The sequence below is a fragment of the Podarcis bocagei genome (assembly GCF_964188305.1).
Source record: "Podarcis bocagei genome assembly, chromosome: 6".
Lineage (NCBI taxonomy): Eukaryota > Metazoa > Chordata > Lepidosauria > Squamata > Lacertidae > Podarcis > Podarcis bocagei.
Genome location: NC_138130.1, coordinates 42923666 through 42939291, shown reverse-complemented (window position 1 = coordinate 42939291; position 15626 = coordinate 42923666). Strand labels below are relative to the sequence as shown.

At 38.7% G+C, this 15626-nt stretch overlaps 2 protein-coding genes across 10 annotated transcripts in view; both read right to left on the bottom strand.

The window, feature by feature from the left end:
* PHEX (phosphate regulating endopeptidase X-linked) overlaps nt 1–6413 on the bottom strand; it is a gene marked incomplete at its 5' end in the record, with an annotated part of 99738 nt that extends 93325 nt beyond the window's left edge. For 2 of the 7 annotated variants that reach the window (XM_081199421.1, XM_081199423.1), the window contains 2 exons: nt 3211–3254; nt 6023–6413. In XM_081199421.1, the coding sequence (XP_081055547.1) occupies nt 3211–3254; nt 6023–6069 (91 nt within the window). Of the gene's footprint in view, nt 1–3210; nt 3266–5318 lie in introns of those variants that run through there. The other 5 variants (XM_081199425.1, XM_081199427.1, XM_081199424.1 and 2 more) reach the window with 3 other exon arrangements.
* Nucleotides 6414–8463: 2050 nt separating this feature from the next.
* Nucleotides 8464–15626, bottom strand: part of SMS (spermine synthase) — a 47484-nt gene continuing 40321 nt past the window's right edge. For all 3 annotated transcript variants that reach the window (XM_081199459.1, XM_081199460.1, XM_081199461.1), the window contains exons 10-11: nt 13064–13179; nt 8464–12146 (exon numbers count right to left, since the gene is read on the bottom strand). In XM_081199459.1, coding sequence (XP_081055585.1) covers nt 12104–12146; nt 13064–13179 — 159 coding nt within the window. In that variant the 3' untranslated portion in view covers nt 8464–12103. The remainder of the gene's footprint in view (nt 12147–13063; nt 13180–15626) is intronic.

Sequence of the window (15626 nt, the reverse complement as noted above, 5' to 3'; positions counted from 1 at the left end):
CAGTGAAACTGCTTTGCTTTCACAGTATCCAGAAATATACTATTGGGTTGAAAAACTGAAAAAGTTAAACATTATGTCACATGGCAATGTGCATCCTTGTCTGCCACTAAATTGGCTTATACTGGGAAAGGTGTTTCCGTGGCATCACATAGCATCATATAATTCATGTTTGAATACTCCAACTTCATTAAGACAGACACATTGTATCAGTGCCAGCTGCATTAAGCAGTTGTCTATCTGAAGGCACTTGCTTCTGTGGACACCATTACTTGCCACAATTAGCTGTCACACATAGCATTAACTCAAACCACCACCACCCTTGTTTCAGAAAGGCTAAATGTTGCCGGAGTTTGCTCAGGCTAAATATTCAAAGAGAAGGGAGTCCAAGATAGATGGGAGTTTCTTAAAGGAGAAATATTCAAGGCACATAATAAAAGGTTTCCTCAGCTATGTTCGAAGCAAGAGGAAGAACAAATTGTAGGTTCTCTGTGTGGAGAAGATGGAAATAGGCTATTGGGTGGCAGAGAGAGGGCAGAACTGCCAAGCACCTACTTTGCACCTGTCTTCAGCCAAAAGGAAAGCAGTGTCCAATTTTGTGATAACAGAATTAAGGATGCAAGGAGGAAGTTGCAGCCCAAGATATGAAAAGATGTGTTAAGGAAACACCTAGCTACTTTAAATTAATTCAAATCTCCAGGATCTGATGAGCTGCATGCAAGGATACTAAAGTAGCTTGCAGAGGTCCCCTCAACACCTCTTATAATCTTTGAGAATTCTTGGAGAACAGGAGAGGTCCCTGCAGCCTAGAGGTGAGCAAATGTTGTCCCCATCTTCAAAAAGTGGAGAAAAGAAGATCCCGAAAACTACTGACTGGTCAGCTTGACATTGATACCAGGAAAGGTTCTAGAACAGATGTTAATCAGCTGGGCTACAGGAACATAGAAATGGACGCTGTGATTACCAAGACCAAGCATGGGTTTCTCAAAAACAAGTCATGCCAGATGAACCTCATTTCTTTCTTTTTTAAAATGGAGATACAAGCTTGATGGCTCAGGAATGCTATGGATGTAGTGTATCTTGACTTCCATTTAAGGGTTTTGACAAAGTCCCTCATTATATTCCTGCGGAGCTCGTAAAATGCGGGCTGGACAAGGTTATGGTTAGGTGAATTTGTAACTGACCAAATTCAGAGTGCTCACTAATGGTTCCTCATCATCCTGAAAGGAAGGGACAAGTGGGGTTCTACCCTGGGCCTGTTGTTGTTCAGTGTCTTTATTAACAACTTGGACGAAAGAATTGAGGGCTGCTCATCAAATGACACCAAATTGGGAGGGCTAGGTAGTGCCACAGAAGTCAGACTCAGGATTCAAGATGACTAACAGACTGGAGAACTGGGCCCAAACTAACAAAATGAATTGCAATAGGGACAAATGTCACGTTCTACACTTGGGCATGAAGAACCAGCTGCACAGATATAGGATGAGGGACACCAAGATTGCTAGTAGTACATGTGAAAAGGATCATATGAAAAGTGAAAAGGATCTATGATTCTATAATCTAGGGGACTTAGTAGACCACAAGTTTATCAGAGTCAACAGTAGGATGCAGCAAAAGAAGAAAGCAAATGCTGTTCTAGGCTGCATCCACAGAAGTAGTGTCCAGATCAAAGGAAGTAATAGTCCTGCTCTATTCCACCTTGGTTAGACTACACCTCCAGTACTGTGTCCAGTTCTGGGCTCAACGCTTTAAGGAGGATATTAACAAGCTGAAACATGTGCAGAGGAAGGTGACCAGGATGATAAAGGGTCTGGAAACCTGTGAAACATCCAACGATGATTTCACAATACAGTACAAAGGTATATAAAACTGTGTATATAAAAACAATTGCACAGCAAATCTTTCCCCGCCCCTGGTGCCTGCAGCCTCTGCTGATGCTGTACTGAATATCTGAGCAGACACAGCTAGGACAGATCAACTCTTCCCAGCTCACCCACAAAGGTCTCAGTAGCGCACACCAGATCAGCACCCTCATCCATTTTCAAATCAAGGATGGGTGAAGTCTTACTTGTACCAGTGTGGCACTAAACAACAGCACACACATGCTGGTGGACGTAGAAGAAGAAGAAGAAGAAGAAGAAGAAGAAGAAGAAGAAGAAGAAGAAGAAGAAGAAGAGTTTGGATTTGATATCCCGCCTTTCACTCCCCTTCAGGAGTCTCAAAGCGGCTAACAATCTCCTTTTCCTTCCTCCCCCACAACAAACACTCTGTGAGGTGAGTGGGGCTGAGAGACTTCAAAGAAGTGTGACTGGCCCAAGGTCACCCAGCAGCTGCATGTGGAGGAGCGGAGACGCGAACCCGGTTCCCCAGATTACGTGACTACCGCTCTTAACCACTACACCACACTGGCTCGTAGCATATGAGCAACCAGAAACCTGACCATGGGAGGGGTGGGAGTGAGGAACAAGGCATGAGCAGCCTCATCTTCATCTTCCATGATGGCAGTGGAATGAGCGACACTGGACCCACATCACAATTTCAAATCTCATCACAGGTAAGCCTAATAAAACTTCTGATGAGGAGCAGCCCATTGTGTGTAAAATGATCTGGAGATCTCTCAGGTTGAAAGACAGTGAAGTTATTAATAAAATATGAATGTCCTGAATCTTCCAGTGCAATAAGGCAATTTCTGACAGCTTCTTAACAGGTTTCTTGGGGCACTGGGAGAATCAGCATCTTCAAGAACTCTTGAATGCCAAGAGGTTAATGTTGCAATCAAAGAGATTCTCACTATAGTACACCCTCTCCCTCTGATGTAGCCTGGACAGTATTTCACTTCCTCAGTATTAGATGTAAAAAAAAAAAAATGCTGGTCAACAGGAGCTATTGTGAGCATGCAACTAAAATTTAAAAAGTGTCAACTGCATTTACCGCATTCCATTCCATTTCATAGACATATACAGCTGTTTCCCTGTTCCTAATTCTGAAGTCCAGCACAAAATACTATCTGCATTATTTTAAACTCCACATTTAGAGCACAATGAAAGCTGGAGATGTGTGTGTTACTTGTGGGAATTTAACACTGACACAACTTCCCTATGGGAATATATGGATTAAGAGGATAAGGCGCCAGCCTTCTTGCCTTTCCTTTGCAGAACTCACCTTTTGTTGAAACTGTGGAAGGCATTGCTTTTTTTATACATAGTAACATACCTTGACAAAAAGCCAGTTGTTCAATGTTGATGTGTTTCTTTCTGCTGAAAAACATAGGTTGATTACTACAGGCTGCATACCGATGTTTGTCTCTCTGTAAGTCAGGATTTTTAAATATAGGGTATCAAGCTTAAGTTGAGGCCCAAAAGTTTGAGGTCAAGGGAGCTTCTGTGGCCCATCTCATTTATAGTGCGGTGGAGCAGATTATTATATATGGCATATTGCCCACACTGAAAGCAGATATAGTCCAACAGGGAACTTACAGTGTGAGCTTTGTCAAATTATGTCCACATGCCTTACATATCATGTGGCTGCTTAAACTCTGAGGTTTGTTTTACATCAAGTTTCTAGCCTTCGTAGGTTTTTTTAAATTGCAAACTGCTACAGAAATGTGAAGAACTTAATTTTGGAAAATAATAGGTAAGTGAAATGACCAGATCTGCCCATCCCTATGTACAGAACAAAACATTAGATGCCTAATGAATCTTGATGATGCCTGATGGCCAAATTCAGGAAATGATTGATATGAGAAAGCACACTTCATGCTGTAAACTTTAAATTGCGGTCCAAAGTATACCTGTGTTTGGAAGAAGAGGTCCCGAAACAAGCATATATATCAAGATGCGATAGGTAACTCTGAAGACCAAGACAGAAGGCTGTAAATTACAACAAGCAGACTACATTTTAAGAGTTTGGTAGTAACACTTTGTTGCTTTCTTCACCTTTTGACATTGGCTGCATACTAGAAATGTAGGCAGTATGGAAAATGGCTTTGGGGCACCTCTGGTTTTGCCCACAAATAGGTAGGAACATAAAAAGTCAACTCTCCACAAACAGCATGGGCTTACTATTAGCTCACTGTTCATTTTGATTTATTGAGGCCCAGAGTCTGAATTGAGCCAGGTCTTGCTCATCTACACAGGAACACTTGCACTTTTAAGAGTCTTCAGGTAGAGGCCTGCTTAAAATCCTTTTCTTCAAGATGCTTGGAGCAAAGCAGTGCTCTCAGAGTGGTGGCCTCTACACTGTAATACCCACCACCTTTTTAAAACAAACTTCCCATAAATTACAGATAATTAACTGGTAGGTAGATGTCAGATCTATTACTGAAAATTCTAAGTCAGTTTTCGTGAGGGATGCCGACCAGCACAGCTGGCACTCCAATGCAGCTACGTATTTAGGGGGAGACAGGTAATGTACCACAGGATACTGATATTTGTTAACAGATTAAGGCTGTAACTTCCATGTACAGTAATCCTGGGAAGAAGCCCTGTTGAATACAGAGGCCACCACTTTGCTGAAACTAAGTAGGTCTGTTTAGCCACGGCTAGGATGGGTGCATGAACACCTCATGTACAACTGTCTTTGCTTCCATGACAGAAAATGGGATACAAATGTAGTAAAATAAACAAACATGCCTAGGTTTTCAAGCTTCATGTCTTACGTTAACCAAGAAGTGGGAAACCTGGTGTGCCGGTTAATGTAATATTACTTTCTATCACTTTTTGTAATTTATGAAAGTACAAATCTGTGTCAACTATCATTTTCAGAATGAGAATGTAAATGACCTTTTAATTTTGAACCTCTTACAGCCAAGGTAACTGTTAACTGAAAACACCACAAAGCCTCCTCACAGGATGGAATAAATGAGGCCAAATGTTTGCCTTCCTTAAACACACACACACAAAATCCGCAAGAACTGAACATTAAAGAACTAAATATAATTATCCTGGTAAACCAAATTGCTATGTTCCTGGGCAGCCCTTGTGTGACACTTCCCGTAACTTTTCTATCTGAAAGTACTCACAAAAGAAAACCGCTGGTTGGGGGGGGGGGTGAAGCAATGTCTTCTGAACCGATTGAATGTAAATATATACATTCAACAGGGAAGTGGAATAAAATAGATTTTTATTATTATTTACAGCATTCATACCCTGGCCCTTTAGCCAAAAGGGCTCCAATGAGACATTACAAAAATCAGTTTTAAGATGGGCCAGTCCTTGCCCTCAGGCTCACAATCTATAAAGACATGGCACACCAGGAAAAAGGAATCATGAGGGAAGAGCAAGCTGAGGCACAAGTTCTAAAAGTTACAGGCACTCTCTCGCCTGTGATAAAGAACAGCTCATTTGCTTTTAACCTCTCATCAGATTCAGGAACAGAGATTTTGGCAACATCCAGGCTTGGAGGAAAGCGCAGCTTCTGCCAGTTTCTTAGGTAGCTGACTTGATGGCAGTTGGAATCTTCACAGAAAGGCGCTTAATGGTACCTTCTCTCTCATCCATGTCAATGATAGTTCTCTGGGTGGATTTCCATTAACCAGTGAGCCAAAAGAACAGGATTTCCCCCCACTTATTCTTTTAGGTTTATATTCATATGCATACACTTTGAGGCTCCTTCATGGATCACTGCCTTGTCGTGGCGAAGGGGCTTGAATGACTCCAGGGAGCTCTGAGCTATGCCGTGCAGGGCCACCCAAGACGGACAGGTCACAGCTGAGAGTTTAGACTAAATGTGATCCACCTGGAGAAGGAACTGGCAATCCACTCCAGTATTTTGCTAAGAAAACTCCATAGACATAAAAAAGTAGAAGCTTTGAAATGAAAGTGAGTGTTTCCAAGGCATGCTCTGGCTCATGGGGTCACGGAGAGTCGAGCAGGACTAAGACGACTAAACAACAACATTTTGAGGGCAAGGAGCTTCATATATTTATATAAACACACCATGCATTTTGAACAAACACTAGAAATGAGAATGCTAGAATAAGCTAAGTGATTTGTGGCCGTTTGATGTGCAGATTAAAACAACAAACCTTCCCGCTGGGAAGAAGTTGTAGTCAAGACGACCACACAGCAGCATTCTGTCAAGTCTCCAAATAAAGAGAAGAATGTATAACTGAAAATGGGAATGGTTTCCATCCTGAAAAGCTGTAGGGTGTAACTCATATAGACAAGAAGCCTGTGAACATTTGTTCTATGGTAATGAACCTATGTAGCAACTGGCAAGGAAGACGATTGTAGTCATACTCCAGGGCTAGCTATTATGCCTACACTATGTCTCTTATTACGATGCAAATCAATCCCCAGCATTCCTAAGTAGGGCTGCAAAAGAACCCAGAAAGTTGGAGTGCAATTGCCAGCTAACATAGAAAACAATAGACCGGTGATCAGACATGGTTTTTGTCATCTTCTTACATTCTTCTTCTGAGTAGTAGATAGGTAGCCGTGTTGGTCTGCCATAGTCAAAATAAAAAAATTCCTTCCAGTAGCACCTTAAAGACCAACTAAGTTAGTTCTTGGTATGAGCTTTCGTGTGCATGCACACTTCTGAAGTGTGTATCTGAAGAAGTGTGCATGCACACGAAAGCTCATACCAAGCTCATACCAAGAACTAACTTAGTTGGTCTTTAAGGTGCTACTGGAAGGAATTTTTTTATTCTTCTTCTGAGTGATTGCTTGGCGCTCGGCATTGTCTTTGAAGAATATGATATGGCTACAAAGAATGGCAATCTGAAGTTAGTACCAACGTGGAAGCATGCCTTCTCAAAAATCCACAAGGCGGATTCCATCTACTTATATCACTATTAAAAATGCTGCAAAATGGGGAGGGGATTTGAAAGTGGAAACAAAAGAGGCTGCCTTAAAAATGCTGAAATCCTAAAATACTTAATTCAGCCTACTATATTAACAAAGTATAGAGATGTAACTGCATTGTGGATAAATATAAAGCAGCAGCTTACATAGTCTGGGGTTGTTTTTTATTAAAAACTTCCATATATGTGTACTAGAAGAAGGGAGGGAGCTATATGCCAAGCATACAGGTGTGAGGCGCAAGAATTTGAAAACACATAAGCAAGATTCACTTAATGAAATGCACTCCCAAGTGCATCAATTTCAGTCAGGAAAATAATGTGAGGTTTCTTCCAAAACTACTGAACATCCCCCACACTAGAAAAATTATTCAAATGACAACATATTTGTTAAGTGTTCTGGTCAATTTGTTAAAGATTGAGTCCTCCTGTCCAAAAAAAAAAGGGGGGGGAGGGTTCAGACGATTCGTTCCAGAAGCCTGAACATCTTTCCAACAAACCAGATTATAGGTTTCTATAGCCACCACATGAAATGAGCAAACACTCATTTACCACAAATATAAACCAGATAAGTGTGTGTGTGTGTGTGTTGCTAGTTGAAACTCTGCACAATGCAATCAAAACTTGAGCCATCTGACTAGTTTAACTGCAGTACAATTAAACACTCTATGTACTGCTGCAAATTTTGGTAGCACATTTTAGCATCTTGTATATTTTTAGAATTAGCTTCTTGACTTCTTAGGATCATTGTTTGTGGATTAATAAGCCAGTGCCAAAAGGGGCAAGTAACTTTTAAACTGCCTTTTAAACTTTGCATACCACATCTCTGTGCTTTAAAGTATTAGTAAAAATTGCACACCTTTCGTCCAAATCAGTATCTCTTGAAGTAGGTTGCAGTGGCATGAGAATGTAGCATGATGCAATTACATTTATACCAACAGCAAACTTGGGTGGTTTAGTACCTATCAGTTGGAAAGTGAATAAAATGGAGCCACCATAAAATAAAGTAGTGATTTTACACACTCAGAGGGACTTCCTAGATTTACAAATATACTCCTGTATATCAAAAGGAAAAAAATGTACCACAGAATGACCCTAGTATCTTACTCCCTGGTTCCTTTGGAAACCCTCCCCCTGGGGACACACTTTCCCCCACCTCAGACAAAACAGCAATAGCTGCTCATATGGAGAAAACCAGGATTTTAGAGTAGCTATGAACAGAAGGTAACAGCACTGAGAGGTGCTCATTTTATTTCTAATTTGGGTCTTATCTCGGGAGAAGGGAGATGTGATGGGAAGTTTTAATAAACGTAAAAATACAACATGGCTGCAATCCAAGTCAATGGAGCACAAGGGTTCTGTGTGAAATTAAGGGCTGAGATTATACGAGGCAGTGTTTCTTACTAGAGGGAGAACCAGATTGGCTCCGCCAATACATTTAATACCACATGGACCTCATTCCCTACCTTCCGGTAAACAGCAGTGCCCAACTGGAGGTCAAGTGACCACACCATCACAACAAATCCTCACTTCATCAAATCAATATGAAATAAATGGCAGAATCCTCTGCATGCTTACTCTTAGGCCATACTCCGTTCAATGAAGCATACTCATAGGTAGTTGCACATAGGGTTGATATTGACAGATATTAACAATTCAGGCAGTACAGGTAATAACAGCGTACCTTTATTTGAATATGTGCACTGTTACTAGTGCAATTGATACAACGCCAGAAGTTTTCTTTCAGCAAAGTCAGAATAGGTATCAAACTTCTTTTTGTTAAATAGTCAAAATTCACTACTAGATGGAAGCAGCATTTAGTGCAAAGAATTAAGAGACACCCCATGCCAACCATCTTTGGGACTGATTTGCATGTGTAGTGAGGCACTCACAACCGATGTTCCACTCTGTTCCATGTGTATTTTATATATATATATATAAAAAAGTTAATCTGTTGAAGGTTGATTCCCCCCGCACCAATTCTTACACGTCAAAAAGAAAAGAAGTGATTTTTCATACTGTACACTACAGCAACAACTATATATATATGTATGTATATATAAATAAAGAGTGACAACACTTTATTTGAACATTTCCTCAGTCTATTCAAGCAGTAATAGGGAAAGGGGGTGGGAAGAGATGTTCAGCTTATAACATTTTGCTTTTAAACGCACACACACACATCTATGTTATGATATTCTACATAAAACATTTTAAAAAAACAAAACAAAACACAGTTGCCCTCCATTGTTTCCCTTTCACTGAGAGAATGAAGCATCTATTAGTTGGCTTTCCAAGCAATATAATTTCCCATCTATTCCTGATCCTCATTTCATATCAGATTTAAGACCAACCTTGGTTCTGTATCTAATAGAATGCACCAGGGAAGTAATACTAAAATATGCCTTTCTCCAGAAAAATCAATGCTATGCTCATGAAATCTATGTATACAATAAAATGAAGTGTCAACATATTCTTCCTCCAAAACCATCCATACTTAACCAGTAGTTTTCTTTCTTAAGTTTCTTCAGAAAGCCAAAAAAGTGGGAAATTCAAGTAAAAATGTAGAACCACTTTTTTCCAATTACAACACAAATGCCTATAAAATTATATTTATCTAGTTGATTTTTTTTAGTACAGCTATTAGAAGAATTCTGTAACCTAGGTAATGAATGAATAGGTCAAGATCACTCTCCAGCTATATAGGACAATGGGACAAAAACTCTTCAATTTACTTAAGAACGTGGCTATTACTTCCAAGTTACAAGCATTGCATAATCCCAAAACAATAAATGAGGTTTTGAAAATAATAGCATTCTTTGATGCACACCATGGGTGTATGTTGGGACATTCTGCACAAAGTATCATGTGTGTTTACTGTAAGCTCCCTAAGATTTTATGTCCAATTGTAAAGGAAAGGAAAGAAGGGTTCTGCCTAAACTACTACCAATCTACTCAAAAGCAGGGCAAAACAATTTGATATAAATGTGACACAACTATATGCTTTTGCCAGTAAGAAAAAAAGGCTGGTCTGAACCTCCAGACATGTTTGCTATCTGATCCAATGGAAGTTCATAACCGTAATCTTCTAAATATAGCACTAGATGTTTTAATTATGACCTCAGACTAGACAGCTTTAAATAATGGTTCCTTCCCAATCTACAGGAACACTTTGTCTGAGCTGAAGGAAGTTTGCACTTTACCACTGGCGAGATCAGACAGTTAACTTTTTAATCATTTTAAGTCAATAGAGATTAAATTGCTGATCAGGTAGCTTTAAGTTATAGGACAAATAATTCAGGAGTTATGAATTGTAAACTTACCTTATTTATATGCCCATTTTGTTAGCACAACAGAACCCCAAGGCAGCAAAGCCTTCTGAGTTTCTGGCAATTCTGAGCTTCACTGCAGAAATTCAACCATGTAGCTATGAAGGACTATGCCCTCCTTTCTAAATACATAAAGCAATTCTCCCTAGTGATCGGTTTCTCAGAATGGAATGGTGCATTCTCATCTTGCAATAATATAGCGTGGGGAAAACAATCCAAGTGCAGCCCTTTCTCTAGTGTGGTGAGAAAATGTAACAGTGAAATACAACACAATTTTTTCCTTTGGGGAGGAGGGGAGTAATTTTGCTGTAAAGTCTGAAACTGCTAAGAGAAGGATAGAACGTTTTAATTATAAGGTTGTATTTCTCAGCTATTTTAAGGATTTGCCTATAGCAAAGTCATACGTGAATGATCAACCAGTACATAAGAAAGATTTTACAAAAATATAATTTTACACCATGTGCAGAAGAAGACAGGGTGGGGAGTACAAATGCAATAGGTATTTCAACATGCATATGCAAATACAGTGTATGGGCTAGCGATGTTTTAGCCGCAAGATCCATCAGATCCATGTGGCTGGGCTCAACTAAGAGGAGTAAACACTCTGTTTATAGAGAAGCACAAAATATAAATACTCTCAGGCTTACAATCTACCAGAAACTTCACCTGCACAGACTATATTGTAACGAATGGGACACGGCCTGTGCTCTTGAGCTCAGCTCCCACTCAAGTGGATGCGGTTGGTGAAGAAGCTTCCAGTGCATTGTTTCGTAAGTCACTTGGCTAATTTTTCCTTTTCAATGACCTTTCGCACTTCATTAACATTTGCACTAAAGGGGTATGTGACCAATAAAAAGAATTCTCAATACACATTTCAGCTTTCCATACTGAAACTGAAGGACTGGAGCAACAGTCCAAGCCATAGTTTCAAAGTTTATAGCACTAACAGTTATTTGTTTAATCTATTATTCCTCCCTATTTATAATAAATATTAATGGGGCTAGCTTGATTTGTCAAATGACAGCTCACTAATAGACTTCTTAAGCCAATGGCATTTATTCCAGCGTTAAGTATTTTGTAAATCTCTTTGTGCATGAGGTAATGCAGCCTTTTTTCACTTTTGTGTGTTGAAAACGTCTTTAGAATAAAACTAGTCTGCTGAAGATGAAGAAACTATTAGTTCTTTCCCTTTATAACCAAAGACTGGGCCCAATCCGTGTTCATTCTGATGTGGCAGTCATTACACCATGGCTTTATCCCCATCGTTTTAGTTGTGCTGAACTTTTCCTCCGAAGAAACCCTCACACTTTCCTCTGAATGAACCCTCACACATTTGAGACTGAGTATTTACCTGTTGGGAAGACCCACTGAAAATGAAATAACAGATCTTGACACATGAGGGTTAGAATAAGGATTCACCATAAGTAGTATCATGGTGGCTTTATAGCACCACAATGGGCCAGAGGGTTTCCTTAAAAAGAAAGAAAGAAGAAGTCTGCCCTTAATTCCTCCAATGGAAGCACATCGATCATTTAACAAACAACCCACTTAAAGTCTATTTAAAGCACCGTGACTATTAAACTGATTAATGTCTGAAGGGAGAGAAAATTCTGTGGTATCACACTGAAATGCTAACATTGTCTTTTTAAATTGGTATTCAACGATCTAAAATAAAAAATAAAAATGATCACATTCTAAAGGTTCAGTGCATTCAGCAGCTATAGCTTTGCTGCTAATTCATCTACGTTGACTTTCAAAAAATAACACCCTAGCTCATCAAAATATACATTTTTTCCCATTTGCTTTTAAATTAAAATAATAATAAAAAACATTTAAAGAATTCACAAATCGATAGCATGACTAAGTTTCAGGATCATCTACAGCATATAATTTAAAGATTCAAGATGCCAAGATGGTAGCATGTGGCAAGCCCTACACACTTCATGCAGCATGTGTGGCGTGTAGACCTTGAACTTCAAACATCTGTTCTCTTCTTCCAAATAGTATAAAATACCCATCTAAAAACTTGTCAAGGAATCAAATACGTATTTTGCACTTTGGTCACATTATGAACAGGAAGAAGAAACCATCATTTCAATTGGAATCTGCATTACTTTTATCATCCTTTGTAAGTTATATGGCTAAATTCATAGTTGGAAGGCATTTGCAAAGATCACCTAGCCCCATCCCCTCATAATTCAGGATAGATGACCTTCTGTCCTGATGGAAGTACGATCAATAGCAGGATACCTTGTGAAGCTGTGCCATCATTGACAACCTTTCAGGTCATCACTTCAAGCCTTAAAAAATACATTTTGGTCGCATAATATATTGTCATTAAAATTCTCACATCAATGTTAATTAAAACAAGAACAAACAAACTCCAAGCATTTCAAATCCACATATCCTTACTTCATGGTAAGTTGATGAGAAATACCTTGCTTTTCTTTAGGACAGCACTATTAGTTTACCCTGTGGCACTTCACTTCAGTCTTAATAACATGGGCATCATTCTGAACTTTGAAAAATGGAAATTAGTATTATTTCGTGTCCTTTCTGCTGTCTTGTTTTAAAGAAAAAATTCAGCCCTTGTTAAGGCCTGTTACACATGTTAGGAACAAACATACTCATAGCAGAATTTCTGAAAGTTATGGGGTGATATCTGACCAAGTTAAACTGTGAATAGACCAACTGAATGAAATGAAATTAGGCACAAGTGATTTAGGCCAACTAATTTCAAATGGACTTGTCCGAGTAGGGCTTAAATCAGACCCATCCATGTTATTAAATTTTGAAGTAGAATCCTCCCTACATTATTCAGATACTCTTTATCTTTTGAAGAGTATGTGCAGTGAAGTCCCTTTGACGTACTCACTATTCACTTGGTTTATACAATGGTGCTTATCAAGAGACATGATTTATTGAGCAAGGATACAGTTCCATGTATGAAGGGACACATACAACTTCCTTTGAAAATGCCACAGGACAGTATAGCCTACCAAGCTGTTCTTCGTAGAGAGTCAAAGCTTCAGTCAGATTTACACAATTTCCCTGCAAGACAACATGTGACCTATATATCAATAAAACTGTGGGGAGACATAATGCAAAGGGAGCAAATTCATCAATAGATTCTCTATAAACAGAGGTATAAATCACTTATGTCAGTGAATCTTGAAAAAGACACAAATTTATATTATTTGTAATATTTATATACTACCCAATAGCAAAGATTCATTGAGCTGCTTAACATTTGTTTGTTTGTTTATATCCCACCTTTTTTCAGTATTGGGACTCAAGGAGGCTCAAAAAATTAAAGCAAACATGGATACAACACAGAAAGATATTAGATAAAAAGCAATTAAACTATAATAGAAATATTAAAACCGTAAGGTAGGGAAGTAAGACATAAACATGAAATCTATAAGAAATCATTATTCATAAATTATAAAGTAAGAAAGAAACACTCCAGCTTTAAGGTATGATTCAGGTAAAGCACATCATAAGGATATTTACACAGAAGTCCTACCAAGTTCCATGGATTTTATTCTGCATTAAATACATTGAGGATCATGGTTTTGTAGAATCTCATAGTAACTCCTTTCCCGTTCCGAATGTTAACACATATTACAAAATTCAAGGACTGGCTACAGTATCACTAGGCAGGAATTTGGAATGATTGCTCAATGCCAATGCTGCGCTGACTCTGCAGTGTTACTAATCAAACTTGCTCAGAGTGGCTTCAATCTATGTGAAGCATTTATTTTATCAAAATTAAATATTTCACGACAGTCAAAATAACATAAACATTCTGAAGTGACTGTGTTACTAATGAATACATCAATAATCTTTACCTGTAAAGTGTAAAGTACAGCATTAAGGAGATGAGTGAGAAAGATATGACAAGTTTTATACCTGAATAGCAACCGTGGCATTAAATATATCATGTGTGGGGAACCTACAGCTGTTCAGATATTGTTGGGCTCCAACTCCCATCAGCACCAGCCGGCAGGACCAATGTCAGGAGTGATGGGGAGCTGTGGTCCAGCACTGTATGAAGGACTGCAGATTCCCCACTCCTGAAATATACAAAAGAGGCTTAAGACAGGGCGATACATAAATGCACGACAAAATGTTATATGAATTCTGAATGGAAGATCATTAATCATATACAGAACAAAAGGAATTTAAATTATAGGTGGAAAATGAATGGCAGGGAGCAGAAAGTAAACAAGGGTAAATACATTCTTGTTTCTATGCTTATTATATTAGAAAAACACATTATTATTGTTGTCTCATTTTTTAATATTAGAACATCAAATAAATAGCAGAAGGAAATTAAATATTTCGAAAATAAATTGAGTTATTAAGTGAACCACAAGCATCATAAAATGGTAAGAGAGAGGTTAATATAAAGGCAAGGAAGTTAAGTATATAAAACTTGTTTAGTAATCTATTATTATCCGCAGTCCTGCAGTGGTTATTTTGTTCCGCTGCCTTTTACAAAGCATGTAATTTTGTCAGCATTAAATTGAATGGGATAGCATATAAACAACCTGCGTGTGTAATTTGGAAATCACAAATAGAAAACAGCACCAGGTAATTTATGGGACATCCTGCCAGTATAGAGGTAGCTTAATGGCACAACCCAATCTCTATAATGAGAGTAATCTGCAGTCTAGTTTTGTCATCCTCAGTATCCCAGGTTTCATCAACCAGCTCATCAAATCGCGAGCAATCACAGGAGACAACGTGGCAAGCAAATTGTGGAAAGGGAGAAGGAAAATACTTCTGAAATACTTAATTAAATCCAATAGTTTCTCCAGTACTATTCATTCATAGTACTTATACACTGCTTTTGAAAAAACAACAACCATCAAAGTGGTTTACGAAAAATTAGAACAATAAAACCAAGAGAAATTCACAACCATACTTCAAAACATACTAAACATAAAAGACTAAAACAGATTAAAATGACCTCAATTTTCTGGGCATCTAGAAATGGTTTTTTCTTCTTCTAGGCATCTAGAATGTATTTAACAGATGCCAAAAGGGCACCTGCTTGATTTCACAATAGGAAGGGAGTTCCAAAGTGAACAATCAAGTTCTTACTATGTGGAATAGGGACTATGCGACACCTGGAGTAATGCCACTACTGTGACAACATCTGCATCAGAAGCAGGTGAATATTTCACTTCACAGTACCACACTTCACATTAAAAAAAGACCTATGCAAATTCACACACCAGGATGGTTTGTTCATAATAAATCAAATATGCCAAACCTAGGCCCATGTTGGATTTATATGCCCACCTACATTTTTTATTGTACTGAAATTACACAGTAGGCCACAGGGGCCTCCTGCCCCTAATGCCTGCTGAATCACACAGTAGAGCCCTGTTTGAGGGCTCTGTCAAAGTTTAAAACTAAGAGTTGTAGAAAGGGGAATTGAGGAAAGAAGGTCTTTCCTTTTCAATCCTAAGTAACCGCACACCCTTTAA